At 45.7% G+C, this 15043-nt stretch overlaps 1 protein-coding gene across 1 annotated transcript in view; it reads right to left on the bottom strand.

Annotated features, from left to right (window-relative positions):
* The window catches only part of Fkbp9 (FKBP prolyl isomerase 9), a 49031-nt gene continuing 33988 nt past the window's right edge, over positions 1-15043 (bottom strand). Inside the window, exons 7-10 of the mRNA XM_006997014.4 lie at positions 11246-11432; positions 6253-6398; positions 4062-4225; positions 1-1358 (exon numbers count right to left, since the gene is read on the bottom strand). Of these exons, the coding sequence (XP_006997076.1) occupies positions 1182-1358; positions 4062-4225; positions 6253-6398; positions 11246-11432 (674 nt within the window). The 3' untranslated portion in view covers positions 1-1181. The remainder of the gene's footprint in view (positions 1359-4061; positions 4226-6252; positions 6399-11245; positions 11433-15043) is intronic.

Genomic DNA, 15043 nt, shown 5'->3' with positions numbered 1-15043 from the left:
TAAGATTCAACATTTTATATCAGGAAAAAAAAGTCAGGTTTCCAACATTAACTCCATCGAACAAGTGCACAGCATTTGCATGAACTATCTCAGGGCAACATCAGTACAAAACAGTTTCAATTTGTTTAAAAAGCCATTTCAAAAGGAAAAACCTTGATTACTTTAGGATAAGTGCCAACAGGACTTGGGAACAGGACATAAGGCAGGAACATGGCTACCACATGGCGTGGGAACGGTCTGGCCTGAACAATGTTAGTACTTTGCTACAGCAGGAGACCTCAAATTGCCCTCCAAGACACAAATGAGTGGCAGAAAAAAAATGTCACCTTCATTTGGGCTAACACATCCACTTGAGTCACAGTAGAATTTTCTGTTGGCTGAGCAGTGAGACCCAGCGTCAGCCCTACATGGATCTATCTAACCAAGGAATGCAGAGTGGAGAGAGAGCCCGACAGGACGGTGTCACAAAGATAAGGAAGAGCCAAGCACAGACTCTTACAGAGCAAATACAGGCCGAATTCTCTACTCGTGGGCTAAGACAGCTTCCACCTGGTCTGTGTTTTTTCCTATCCAGGAAGCTCCTGTTAAACCTTCAAGTTACACTACCAACTAGAGAGCGGCCAGTGTAGGGCGTGAACTGGAAAAGCATGAAATGGGGATTTGTAGGGGTGATACACAGACAGGGCCTGGTATCACCAGACCTTGTGCAGGGCACTAAGAAGAGCACTGGCTGCTGTCAGGGAACCTTGCAGGAGCATTCATGCTCTCTTGCTGCCCATGGAGTGAACCTTTTTTTAAGACACCAGCAAGATTAAAAAAAAAAATTCTCTTTAGGTAGACACCTGGTACTTCTGTTTCCTCCATAACAGCTATGTCTTCTATGAAATAATGTTCCTTTAGTGACACAACTTCCCAGAAGACCCATAAATACAGTTTGTCAGCACAGACTTCCCCATGTCAAGGCCCTCTGCACAGATTCTAATTACTATCACTTGAAATCTGCCCAAGTTCTCACCACAGACATCAACCCACCCCAATGTATGCACCAGGTACTACACGGCCCACCTACTACTTGCTAATGTCACACCTTCCTAGAAACCTTCACACCTTAACAGCATGCTCTGCCATGACAGGTCACTTGGTGTCATGCACGCCTTGGCACAAACTGGTTCGTGTCAGGCTTACAGTTCATCATGTTTGGCTTCCTGGTCCTTGAGTTTAAATTCCTCAGCCACGACCTTCCCATCTCCATTCCGGTCCTGGTTGGTGAACATGTTCTTCACGATCATTTCAGCATTAAAGCCGGGAGCCAGCTTCCCTTTGCCTGATGCCACTTGGGCATGAATATACTCTGAGAACTGGAAAGGAGACAGGACACACGTGAGAAATGGCAGAGCTGAGAATGCAGAACCAAGCCTGAACTGTTGTGGCATTAAAGCCGGGGGGAACTGTGAAATAAGAGTCTGTGTTTCCAAACCAAGTTGTTCTTGACGGCTACATGACCTGGGATTTCTCCCCGAGATGCAGGTGAAAGTCCCTGGACTAGGGGCTGCAGAGATGGCTCCACAGTTAAGAGCACTTAGTTCCCAGCACCCATGTTGGGTCGTTCACAACCACCTGGAACTCCAGCCCCACGGGATCTGATGCTCTCTCCTGGGCTCCTCTGGCACCTGTTATGTACATACACATATCCCCCTACACACATACACGTAATTTAAAAAATAAAGATAAATATTTAACTGTTTTTAAATCCCTTACCTAAAGGACCTCAAATCCTTAGGATCCAGGTATCCAGCTTCAGGCACGTGAACAGTGTTAGCTTCCCACCCGAGGCTGACCACTCCCAAAGCAGTGGATGTGCCGTATCCACACATTCACTCGTTCACAATAAAAACCTACCAGCATCTACCATGTGCCAAGCATCGTTCTAAATTCACGGGACACGCCATAAACAGAACTGCCCTTGTGATATTGATATTCTTCCTGAATATAATAAGTAAATTACACTTGAACTTACAAAGAGAGGGTGGGGAGAGAAAGCAAGGGAAGGTTAAGCAGGCAGAGTGAGTTGAAGCAGTGAATTTGGTGGTCAGGGTAGAACCTCTGAGGTCAGGGTGCAAAGACTTCACGGAAGTCGGGGAACGAGCCAAATAGTTGTCTGGGATGAGTCTGTTCTAAGCATAGAGAGCAGTTAGTTGGTTCAGAGGCCCCGGGAGGAAGCCTGCCTGGTGGGTCCTCAGAACATGTGCTGGACCACAAAAACACAGAGAGTGACTGGTGAGGAGGTGGGAACCAGCAGCAGATGGAGAGGACCCTGACAGCCACAGAAAGGCCTTGGAGATGGGCCTCTGCAGTTCTCGGAAGGAAGGAGCTGTGAGTGACTGTCATGGAGAAGCTCAGGGTGAGGCAGGCTTAGGGTGGGGTTAGGACAAGGATCGAGGTTCAATAAAAGAAGAAGTAAAGCAAGCAGTTGGATATATGAATGCGCAGCGGGGAGATAAGCCAGGGCTGAAGCCCCAAATCTGGAAGACTTAAGGAGGACATGAAGCCAAGGGATGGGGTAACACCAGGACAGGAGGAAGGCAGAGAGAAGAAGGAACACAGTCCAGGGTCTAGCCTGACACCCTCCCACAGGAAGACACAGCCGAGAAGAGGTCTGAGAAGGAACTGCCAACAAGCAGGCATGATGGGAGCAAAAGAGGGTCCTGGTCCTGCAGGAGTGCATATCAGCACATGCTGAAGAGGCAGGACCACGGCCAGTGGCCTGGAGGTACAAAGGCTGAACAAGCGTAGCTTTAAAATAAAAAGAATGGATGGGGCAGGAGAGATGGCTCAGTGCTTCAGAGCACTGGCTACTCTTTTAAAGGACCTAGATTTGACTTCCAGCACCCACATGGTGGCTCACAACCATCTGTATCTCCAATCCCAGGGGATCTGATACCCTCTCTAGCTCGCATGCATGTGCTACAGACATACATGCAGGCAAAACATCCATACACATAAAATGAAAATAAAGAATGAAAAGCTGGTCACCGTGGAAAGCTCAAGTCCCTACCACTTAGAAGGAAGATAGTTTGAACTCGAGAATCCACGGCTAGCCTGAGTAAGAGAAGAAGAACCCATCTTATAAAAGCAAAATAAGTCCAGGAACAATGGTGCATACCTATATTTCTAGCACTCAGGAGGCAGAGGCAGGAAGACCATGAGTTCAAGGCCAGCCTCAGCTACAGAGCAAAACCTCATCTCAAAAACAAAAGAACAAATTTAAAAAAAAAAAGGAATGCATATAATAAAACAATCAAACAAACAACAACAAGAAATGGTAGCAAAAGGTAAAAGGAACGTTCCAGGTCCAGGAAAAGCCGATGTTAGAAAATGACAGAGTTAAGGCTAGAGCGTGGGCTTGAGTGGAGTACGCCATGAGCTCTAGCTCAATGCACCGTGACAGCACAAAAGACTTCACTATGAAGCCGTGGCCCTGGCTCAAACACTGGGTAGCTGAGACCTTCCATGGGCCACTTCTTTCTCTGCAGGTTCTTCTAAACCTGTGGTTCTCAATCTTCCTAAGGCTGTGCCTCTTGAATACAGTTCCTCATGTTGTGGTGACATAACAATCAACCATAAGATTATTTTGTTGAGACTTCACAACTGTAATTTTGCTACTGCTATGAATCATGATGTAAATAGCTGATACGCAGGATCTCTGATATGAAGACTCTGTAGGGGTCGCAACCTACAGGTTGAGAACCACTGTTCTAAAACATAAGCATGCCTTTCACATGGCGGTTGTGAGGGTGGAGCTGGAGAACAATTGTCCAGGCAGACCTGCAGTGAGCACCCAGTGACTGGGAACTGAATCCAGATCTGCGTGTTTGAGACATCCCTCCATCTCTCAGGAGCTCTGTTCCTGTGCGTGGGGATGTGTGTAAAAGCCCTTGGTACATACATGTGCTAGTTCCCACCATCACAAGAGATCTGCATAGCCAGTCCTGTCCTGGGCACACTGAATGGACTCCTGCCCCCGAGAAGGCCCCTGAACAACTCCTACAAAGGCCATTTACCTCCTCCAGGAGGACTTCCCCATTGCCATCCTTGTCGATTTCTTCAAAGAGGTTGGGAGACACTTCGCCATTCCATATGAACATGTACCCCTCCGGGAGGCCAGCCACGAGCTCCAGCAGTTCAATGTCAAACACTAGGACGGCACTGCCAGGCACCTCTCCATCTATTCAACGAGGTAGAACACAGTGTTAGCCCACGGGCCGGTGGTTGGGACCATCCAGCTGTGCTGCCCTCCCCAGTCTCCAGCTGCCATACCCAAGGAGGCTGCTAATTCCAGCTGTTGCTGGTGCCCCCTCATAGAAGCATGAGATCAGCTTCAAGGACGATGACCGGGTATTTTCTTAAAGGAATGAAATAAACTAGATCCCTGAATATCCTATACAGGAAGGATGTATATCATTTCTTGAAACCTGGGTCTCAGTTTATATGCAAACTAAATGTAGAGGCTTGGGAAGTTAGTTTGGGCTTGGTTCCCATTACCCATGTCAGGCATGGGCAGGCAAAGATGGCTCAGCAAAAAAGGTGTTTTTCCACCAAACCTGAGTAAGATTCCCAGGACCAACATGGTAGGAGGAAACTGATGCCACAGATTGGCCTCTGACCTCCACACATACACATGAACACATACACACAATTAATCAATCAATCAATCAATCAATGCAAGTTAAACAAAACATTTAAGCAAGGCACAGTAGCACACACTCAGAACCCCAGCACTGAGGAAGCAGGGTAGAGGCAGAGACAGGGAGATCCCTGAGCCCAGCCAGCTTGGCTCACTTAAGTCCCAGTCTAGTGCAAGACCCTGTTTCAACCACCAAGGTGGATGGCACCTAAGAAAAGACGCTCAGAATGGTCTTCTGGCCCCACACATACACACACATGCATTCACAAATACACGTGACCCACACAAACATGCACACACATAAATGAATCAATTCTATGTTTATGTGGAATACAAAAATGAAAGCATGGAATTCTTAGGCCAAGTATGTTGGCCCATGCCTATAATCCTTGCTCTTAGGAGGCTGAGCTAAGAAGACTGAAAGTTTGAGGCCAGCCTGGGCTACACATAGTAAAATGTTGCTTCAGAAAACCAAAACAGTAAAAACCACAGGAAAAAAAAGTATGTCTTGCTTTATTTTTTGGTTAAAAACAAAACATCTGTAAGCCACTGACAGGAAACAACACCTATAGAATCTTTTTCTCCTTTGAGGTGCCAGAGATCAAGCCAGGGCCCCACACATGTCCAGCCAGCACTCTATCACTGAAATATACTCCCAACCCCAATTAAAGAATTTTAGGATCAATTTAATAGCAGAACTTTAAGGACAATAACAATGCCTGAAAATGATACACAATTCAAGGTCAAGAAGACTCGAAGGAAGTACTATAATTATTAAAAATTATAGATTATATTTTTGAAATTTGTTTTTATTTTTGGTGTTGGAGATTAAATCCAGGGCCTCATGCATGTCAAGCACAAGCTTTTCCACCAAATTATATTTTACATACAGTATATAATATAGTTATACGTCATAAGCAAAGTCTTAAAGGACACACACAAATTGTCAAGCGTCTCCTGGGATAAGTGAGAGGAGCAGACAGCACTTGATATATTTTCTTAATGATTTTTGTTTTTATGAAAAAGAAAATCAACCCAGCATGCCAATCACTTTCACAAGCTGGCACCCTTCGGTGCCAGCTGTCAGCACTATAAAAACACCGGAAAGGAGTGTTCTGGAATCACGAAATAATAAAGTAAAATGTCGTCACCCCTGTAAGGGTGCAGTGGCTGGCTTTCCCAGAACTCAAAAGCAATCTCTAGCATACAGCATCTTCCTTGACTTCTAGGCTAGAGAGCCGTGAACAGCAATGGCCTTCAGCACGCTACCTGGCCCAGGTAACAGTTCTACAGAAGCAGGCAGCCTGACCCCAAATCACCCAAAGCCTGGCAGATGGTATGTTTGCCTGAAGCTTGATCTTTCTCAAGGCAGTCACAGGGCAGTGACATGAGTCTTTAAACAAAATTCACAGGGTCTTTAAACAAAAATGCTCAATACTTAAAAAAGAAAACAAAACCCCAAAACCCACCAACCCTTCGGTTTTGACATGAAGAAGCCTGCCATGGTTCTACTTATGGCGCCAAAAGCCCATCGGGAATTTCCCAGCACTCCCGGACACCCCGCTTACCTACACCGGCCTCTCCATAGCCCAGGTGGGGTGGAATGATCACTGTTCGCTTTTCTCCCACGCACATCTCTCTGAGACCCATGTCCATCCCCAGCACGACTTGTCCAAATCCCAACACAATGTTATACGTTTTTCCTAAGTTCCACCTAAAAAGAGAAGAAATGAGTGCCTATCAACGGTGGTGGAGGGTATTCTGCTCAACATGTACAGTTCTGAAGAAATGTCAGAGAGACCCACAGCGAGACATGCTGCAAAACAACCAGCCTGCCCATTTCTAAATTGACAAAGGCATGAAAATCAAGACAAGATGGCTGTTCCACAGTACAGGAGCACGCAGGTTTGGGATCTTACTGAGATGAGGGAGCCTACAGGAATTCTGGTACAAATGAAGTGGGAGCACTGAGCTACATGGATATATTCCTGGCGACAACTGGCTCTCCAGTGGCTCCTAGAAGTAAGTTCTTTGTATCTAAAGAGGCATTTTATAAGAGTATATTATGCATAGTGTAGTTAGGAGCCTGTACTTTTATTTTATTACTGACTTATTTAGAAACACTATGTAGCCCAGGATGGCCTTGAAATCACCATGTAGCCCAGGATGATTTCAAACTTCTGATCCTGTTGCCTCAGACTCCAAAGTGCTAACATTGAGGCAAGAACCAAGCTTAGGAACATGGCTTCTAGATTCAAAGCCTGAGGTAGAATCCTGGTTGTGGACAATGGGGGTGGCCCAGCCATTAAGAGCACTCGAAAGAATCCTGGCTCTGCCATTTCATTTGACCTGGGAAAGGTAACCGTGGTTTCTCTGTCTATAATGTAGATAATAATAGTCAATAATAAATACGCTTGACATGGTGGAAAGCAAAGATAGAGGTGTGAGGCACCTCAGTCTGTGCCATCTCCAACTCCACAGATCCCACTGAGAATTTCGTTAACCACAAAGTTCAGGGATCCTGGATAAGACCCAGCTAAGAAGTGGGCCCCACAGCCTCAGCCGAGACTGAAAGTCAGTCTACTACTTCAAAACCAACAGCACTCCTACCATTTCCCAAAAGGCAAACAACAGCTAGTGTGCTCTTCATTCCCTTGGTGCCCATCCCCAGGCGGTGACAAGGAGCAGAGGTCTCCTTAGGGTTACAGACTCCCAGGCCTCCCAGCCTCCACAGGCCAGGACTTCCTTCCCTCCTTCCCCAGGCCAGCAAACCCAAGGAGACCCTGTGCTTCCCCTACCTAGGAAGAAAAGGACAAAGCCAGCACAGACAAGGATGTCCTCAGGAGGGGCCTGTAGAGGAGCCACCTCTGACCCACTGGCTGTCAGCCTTTCTTAGCAACCAGGAATCATCTCCATGCTGCCTGCCTCTCTCCAGGTTCCAGCAGGAAGCAGTACAGGTCTCTGCGGCTTACAGAACAGCCAAGACCTTGCTTACCCCGTAACAAATGCCCAACTGAAATACACAGACATTAAGAGAATCCTCTAAGCAAACAACCCCATTACTTCTTTTCTCTAGGGTCTTTTTATTTTTGTTTATTTACTTATTCTGTGGGATTGTCAAACACCAGCCTCATTCTTCTGTGTTCTCCCGCCCCCAGGCTTCCTGCTTCCTGTCATGAGTCTCCTTAGCATTCTGGCTCCTTGCCCAGTCTCCCATTGGAATTTCCATGTCTCCTGGAAGCAGCATTGTGCTGATTAGTTTTATGTCAACTTGACACAAGCTAAAGTCAGCTGAGAGGAGGGAACCTCAATTGAGAAAATCCCTCCATGAGATCTAGTTGCAAACAAACCTATAAGGCATTTTCTTAATTAGTGGATGATGGGAGAGGGTCCAGCCCATGGTGAGTGGTGCCATCCCTGGGATGTGGTCTTGGGTTCTATAAGAAAGCAGGCTGAGCAAGCCATGGGGAAGCAAGCCTGTAAACAGCACCCCTCCACCATGGCTGTTAGGAACACGAAGGTCTTTGTGCCCACAGATTTCCAGGGAACCCAGGAATGTTAAGTACCCAGGATTGTTCTTTCAAAGGGAAGGATATATAACCTGTTTTTCCAGAAAGCTGGGAAGTGATTAATAGCCTGGTGATCTGCGTTATCTGTTGGGCCAGGCCATACAAAGTTCCTAGAACCAGGACTGGAAGGTGGCTAGCAATCTAAATGATCCTCACAGCTAGGAACTCCCCAAGCCCCCACAACCAGGATTGGAGACACCTAATAGTCTTAATGACCCTTATATTATCTGTATAGCCAGGGGCTCGCCCAAGCTCCCACAAACAGGACCAGAGGTGGCTAATAGCCCAAATGACCTCTACACTATCTATATGACCAAGATGAGGCCAGAGCCTTCCTTAGGCCTTTAAGCTAGTACAGGTAGCCTATCTCTAGAACCTATCTTCTTGGAAAAAATGGCATGTACCCTGAATCAAGTTTCTATGTAATTATGCTTCCTTGCACACCAGGAATTGTCTTATAGCCAGGAAAACTTTTTTTCCCAGATGACACTGTGTTTAAATTTGCTGGGAATAAACAGCCTAATATCAGACTCCCCGGAGTCTGGATCCAGGGTGGCAAAGTCAATTTGAACCAAGTTCTCATCTCTCCGTAGTTCACTTCCCTGCCTGGACACCTGCAGGGTCCCCCTCAAATGGCCTCTGCATCAGCTCCTGCCTCCAGGTCCCTGCCCTGTTTGAGTTCCTGTCCTGACTTTCTTCACCCATACGGAAAGTGTAAGCCAAATAAGCCCTTTCCTCCCCACATTGCTTTGGTCATGGTGTTTCAGCACAGCAACAGAAACCCTAACACGCACCTACACCAGAAAAGTGGTTGTATCTGTTGTACCCAGGTAGGGTTTGAGGTAGCACCAGGAAGGCAGGTGCCTGCCTGCCTTCCCATGATTCCTTCATTTGTAATCTCACACACTAAAGAGACCAGGAAGGATGTATGGCCACTGCTCTTGCCTGTGGATTTACATGTAACACAAACGACTGTGGAGGCACAAAGTGAAGTTTCTCTTAAAAAGAAGCATACATGCAGACAGAACACTGTATACATAAAAAATAAATAAATCTTGGGGGGAAAAAAAAGGCTCCCTGCATCCTGTGGTTCCCATTCAGTAAGAATATAGTGATTCCGTCCAACACATCAGAGAGTGGGAAGTCTGATCTCCGGCCACAGAAGCACATCCTGCACCAACGAGGAAGAGGTCCTTCATCTCTCACCCTCACTCCCCTTTGCTCGGTCTGAACAGTAGAGCAGGGACAGAAGCAGGGACTTCCACTGTGCTAACCTTCCAGGCCACTAGGCACCCCCACTACCTCTGAATACTTCCCACAACCACTGGCCGGAATTACTCTGCAAGGCCTGTTGTAAGCCAGATCCCTGTGAATCAGGGCCACCAAAGTTAAGGATATATTTCATCAATTCTAAACTGTGGACTTCCCACACACACACATACATCTTAGCATCTCTGTGATTTTGACAGACAGAGCATCATTACTTCCTGGCAAAACACTTCTGTGTTCTTACATAAAGTAGCATTTCCAGCAATGAATGCATTTTATTTAGATTTGATGAAACAACATCGAATGTGTCAGCATGCAGGACCTCATAGTCCAAAGCCAGACTGTCAGAGCTAGAAGGCTGAGGGACAGGTAGAAGAGAGGCACCTCCATGCCCGGAACAAACAGCAACCCTTACTTATATGAAGGAAGCCCTTTCTGGGATCTGAATCCAGAAACCCTTTCTGGGACTCAGGGATCTGAATCAGGCTCAGCACAAAAGTAGACGTTCTTCTACAGAAATATAAAGTCTGACAATGGTCCTTTCCCAGAGAGGAGACCGGCTGAACTTCTAGATTCACTTGGAACTCAGAGTCACAGTAAGCAAACCTGTTTTTACATTATTTTATTATTTTCAGGTTTATTTCTATGACCTAACATTTATAAAATGATCCTTTTGTGTTACAGATACTGGGTACACAAAAGAAAAAATATCAATAAGCAAACCACGTATCCCTACAGTATTCAGATCATAACAGACACACTAATAAAGCCAGGGGATGAAAAATACAGAAAGTGTTAGGAGACTGAAGAAGCAGGACCAGTGATTCCTCCCAGGAATTCAGGGATGGTTTTGAGAACAAGAAGGACATGTAAGTAGCGACACATGTTCGCCAGCAAAGAGGCCATACAGTCTGTAGACTGTGCCACACTGTGCAGGGTGGGACCCCAGTGAGGACACAGCTTCTGTAACAGACTAGGACAAAGAAAGCCCTGGGCATCAGACCCCAACACTAGCTCTTACTTGTGGGATATTTAATCACACTGTGAAACTCCAAGACCGTGTTAATAAAATTAACCTTGGATCTGGGGGCGCAGTCAGTGACTAGCTGACAAGAATTAGCCATAGAGTACAGAGGATCCAGGAAGACAGAAGGATGCACAGGAAGAAGTAAGGAGGGACTGAGAAACTCACAGGCCTTTTTGGTTTGAGATGAGTAGAGAGACACTTGCTTCTCTTGCTGGGTCTCCAGCCAAAAGGGGAGGCCAGCTGGTTGCTTTGCAGCTTCTCTGATCTAGCAGGTTTTCACCCCAACATCTGACTCCCGGGTCTTTATTGGTAAATAAAACATCTTATCTAAAAACAACACTTACTCAAGGGTCTCAGTATGCATCTTTGTTTGTCTCTAACCTTTTATCTCCTATGGCAGCTTTCCAAGCAATAGAATTACAGGTTGATGTCACTACATCTGGCTCCAAGGGCTTGGTTATTAAATCTAGATCTGACTTTGAGAAAGAAAGTTCCACCAGGTAAGAAACAGTCTACAGCCAAGAAGATCTTTGGTAGGAAACTCTCAGAATGATTCACTGAGCACTGAGAAGGCTTACACTACACATTAGGGAGGGTTGGACCAAGCAATCCCTACCCAGTGTCTGACGAAGAGGGGAAGACAGTGAAAACTACTATCAAAAGCTCCCTCCACATCTGGTTCCCAGGCACCCTTACGTGGAGTCCAGCAGAGTCCCATCCAGGAGGGAGGCGTTGTAGTGGTATTTCAAGTAATCCCCCTTCTTACTCAGCAGCGAGCAATCAGGAGGCTTGTAGTGGGAAGTGATGCTGATGGAATCCGAAGGGTTGTGGAAGTCAATCACATGGATGTCAAACACCAGCACAGCTGAGCCAGGGATGTTCCCTGAAGGGGAGACACAGGGCATTCATGAATAAGCCCACCAAGTCACGGTACACTTGCCTCCCCAGGACCAGCAGCTGTGTCTTGTCAAAGAACACAGGGATCCAGGCATGAAATCGCAGGAGCACTAGGAAAAAAGAAGCCAAAGGGAATGTCAGAAGTAATCTAATCTTCATTTTGCCCTTGAGGAAACTGAGGCACAGTTGATAGGATTCACGAAACTAATTATGGGTACACTTTGAATCCAAATTTAAGACAAACCCACTGCCCCAATTATTAAGCATGAAAAGGGGCATGGCTAAGTGAAACGCGGATCAGGAAACTCATGCCCATGCAACTGAAGGCTAGCCCTGTCCCAACAGAAGAAGTAGCATGGGAAATGAACGGTAGAATAACAGTAGGTCAGTGTCCAACCTCCTACTCAAGAAAAGCAAAACTACCATAAATTTCATAAAAGAAAAACAGACTGTACCATGCACACCCCTTATGTTAGCGTACTAAGAGTCAGAGAGTGTCTACAATGCACCCAGCTTGCTCCACACAGGATGGGCGTAATCAGGGCATAAAGCACTTGGATGAGTGCCTGGTATTTAATAACCACCTATTACTTATATATATATATTAGTTAATACTTGTCATAATCTTATATTTTCAATATACAGATAGGGAAACTAGTGCATAATTTCAGGTTTGCCCAAAGTTAAGAGTCATAGAGAAATGTGTGCTTTATAATAAGACAAAGATATTCGCATCTGTGGCTGTTGTTGTTGTGTTTGTGGTTTTTTTTGGTTTGGGCTTTTGTAACAGGTCTTGTCAAAGGTCTGCACCCTCAGTGTAAATACACTAAAAAACCACTAAGTGGTAAGCTTTAACATCAAAGCTGAGCACGGATAAGAGAGATGGCTTAGCAGTTAAGAGCACTCGTTGCTTTGGAAGAGGACCTGGGTTCCATTCCCAGCACTCACATAGTGGCTCACATCCATCTACAACTCTGGTTCCAGCCTCCATAGGCATTTCACACATGTGGCACACATACATGCATGGAGCAAACACTCCCAAATATAAAATAAATAAATCTTTTAAAAACAGCACAAAATTGAAGCCAAGCATTGAGAGCAGACCTCCAGCCAGCTCCCTATTTAACTTCACTCAGACCTTGCTTTTCATAGTTGTTAGGTAAAGTAGCTTCTTTTATTATCAACCATGAGCTTGGTCACTGGCCAGATGGCCTCTGTGATCATCTTCTCAGAGATAAGAACAGGGTAAAGGGTAATGACCTTTGATTTTGAAATCAGCATCTCTTGGCCTGGTGAGGAGACTCCAGTTAGGGTCAGGATCTCTCTGTGGTCATCTGTCCACAGACTACAAACCTCCACTTGTGAGACAGCCACCCGTCTATAAAGGATCCCTGATCAGCCCGCCAGGCCAGGTGGCTCTTCAGGACAGCTATTGATAAAGTTAATAATAAAAAAAGTGATGATAAATAAATGGCCTTTTGGAAGAGGCTGTAGCCAAGACAGAAGTCAGTGATGGGCAGGACCACATCATGACCAGGACTGCTCAGTTACACGTACCTCTCCCTGTCAATTCACTGAAGGTGGACGTGTGGGAAGGGGTTATCAGACTACTTCATCTGCCCAGAGTGACCCCTTGGAGTCAATCTGACTTCTCCGCTCTTCATCAGGGAAGTGATGAATTATTTATTATTACCTCTCTCCTTGGTACATCGAGAATGAGTCTGAACTGAACTTCATAGGGCTTCCTGAGCCCAGGCTTTGACCCCAACAACTCCAATAATATTGTGAATATACTTAATTTCTCTGAATTGTAAGCTTAAAAATGGTTAAAATGGGAAAGACATGAACCACAATCTCTTTACTCCCAGCACTTGGGAGACAAAAGCAAGAAGAGAAATAAGTTTAAGGCCACCCTGATCTACATAAAAATCCCAAGCCCCAAGCCAGCCAATGTTACACAGTAAGACCCTGTCTCAAAAAAAAAAAAAAAAAGGTAAAAATGTTGCTCATGTGTTTATATGTATGTGTTCATGACAGTTAAAAAAATCAAATAATGTAATACTTCACCACTGAAGAATACAAAAAGAAAAAAAAAAGGTATACTGATCACATGAAAGCCTTAAAAATAATGTCAGCAGCAGTAGGAAGGCTGAGGCAGAAGAATTCTGAGTTCTTGAGTCATCCTGGGCTGCATAGACAGACCCTGTCTCAAAAAGAAAACTTAAAATGTCAGTGCCTCAGCCTTATTCTGGGGCTCTAAGGGCGCTGGCTCTCAATGTTGTCTGGATGGAGAACAAGGTTGGGAAGTGGTCCACTGCCACTCAACCCCCTGTACATCACAGGTGATTCTCAGCTGCACCAGCATTCAAGAACCTCTGGCTTGAGAAGGACCAGGGATTTCTTTTCCTAGGTGACTATGTTTAAGAAAAACTATGGCTGGGCATGGTGGTACATGCCTTTAACCCCAGAACCCAGGAGGCAGGCAGATCTCTGTGAATTCTAGGTCGGCCTGGTCTACATAGCAAGTTCCAGGCCACAGGGATACACAGTGAGACACTTTCAAAAAAAAAAAAAAAAAAAAAAAAAGAAAGAAAGACTATGTTAATGGCATGTGATTGACTAACATTTCTCAGCAAGGTACTAAACTTGATAAATGTAAATAAAATGCCCCCTTCACGATGCACTGAGAAACAGCCTTCTATAGGAGAAAACAGAATAGGTCCCAGACCAGCACAGGATCTGCTACTAGTTTGCCAAGCACTCTGCTGATGACTAAGTCAACTTCTTTGACACAAACATCTTGTCAGCTGAGAGACAGACTCACACCCACTCAGTGAGTATTGTATTAACAGTGGGCTGGCCTGTCAGGTTCTAGGAAGCTGATGTGGTTCAGTCTCCCAGGTGCCCAGTTAACACAGAGACACAAACATTCCAGTGAGGGTATCAATGAGGATCTAGGTTCTGTGTAGGCAGGGAGTCATTGTTTCTCTTACTGTGATGAGTTCCCAACACCTACGCAGAACATGGGCATGAAATTACTCAGTGCATCTCAGTGGAGTTTCTTCACCTATAAAACCAGAGACTAGGCCTTGAACCCTACGGATTAGTCTTGAGCCCCCCAAAGAGCCAGCAAGGCGGACACAAAGGCTGTTAGCAGGCTGCCTGGCCCAGCAGAACACTCTTCCACATCCTGGTATTTACTAAGTCCCCTGGAGATCTCCGGAACTTCTGGTTTGAGTTCTCAGTTCACAACATATGGAAACCAACAAGTCACTACCTAGTGGGACTTGTCCTCTGACACAGACACATTAGAAAGCTGTGGGTCCAACTGTGGCTCCATCCTGTGGCCTTAAGCAAAGTGCTCAACACGTATGGGTCTTACCATCTTATCCCAACAGTGGTTATAGTGACACTTGTAACGTGCGTGTGTAAATATATATGCACAAGTATACAGACCAGCGGGCAAATTCTGGTCTTGTTCCACGAGCACTGCCCACTTCTCTTGCTTGCTTTTTCTTTTTAAGACACGGTCTCCCACTGTTCAGGAACTCAACAAGTCATCTGGGCTCACTCAGGGAGCCCCAGAGATCCGTCTGT

This window comes from Peromyscus maniculatus, chromosome 3 (assembly GCF_049852395.1).
Source record: "Peromyscus maniculatus bairdii isolate BWxNUB_F1_BW_parent chromosome 3, HU_Pman_BW_mat_3.1, whole genome shotgun sequence".
Lineage (NCBI taxonomy): Eukaryota > Metazoa > Chordata > Mammalia > Rodentia > Cricetidae > Peromyscus > Peromyscus maniculatus.
The sequence above is the reverse complement of the archived record's forward strand: the minus strand, read 5'-3'. Positions and strand labels throughout refer to the sequence as shown.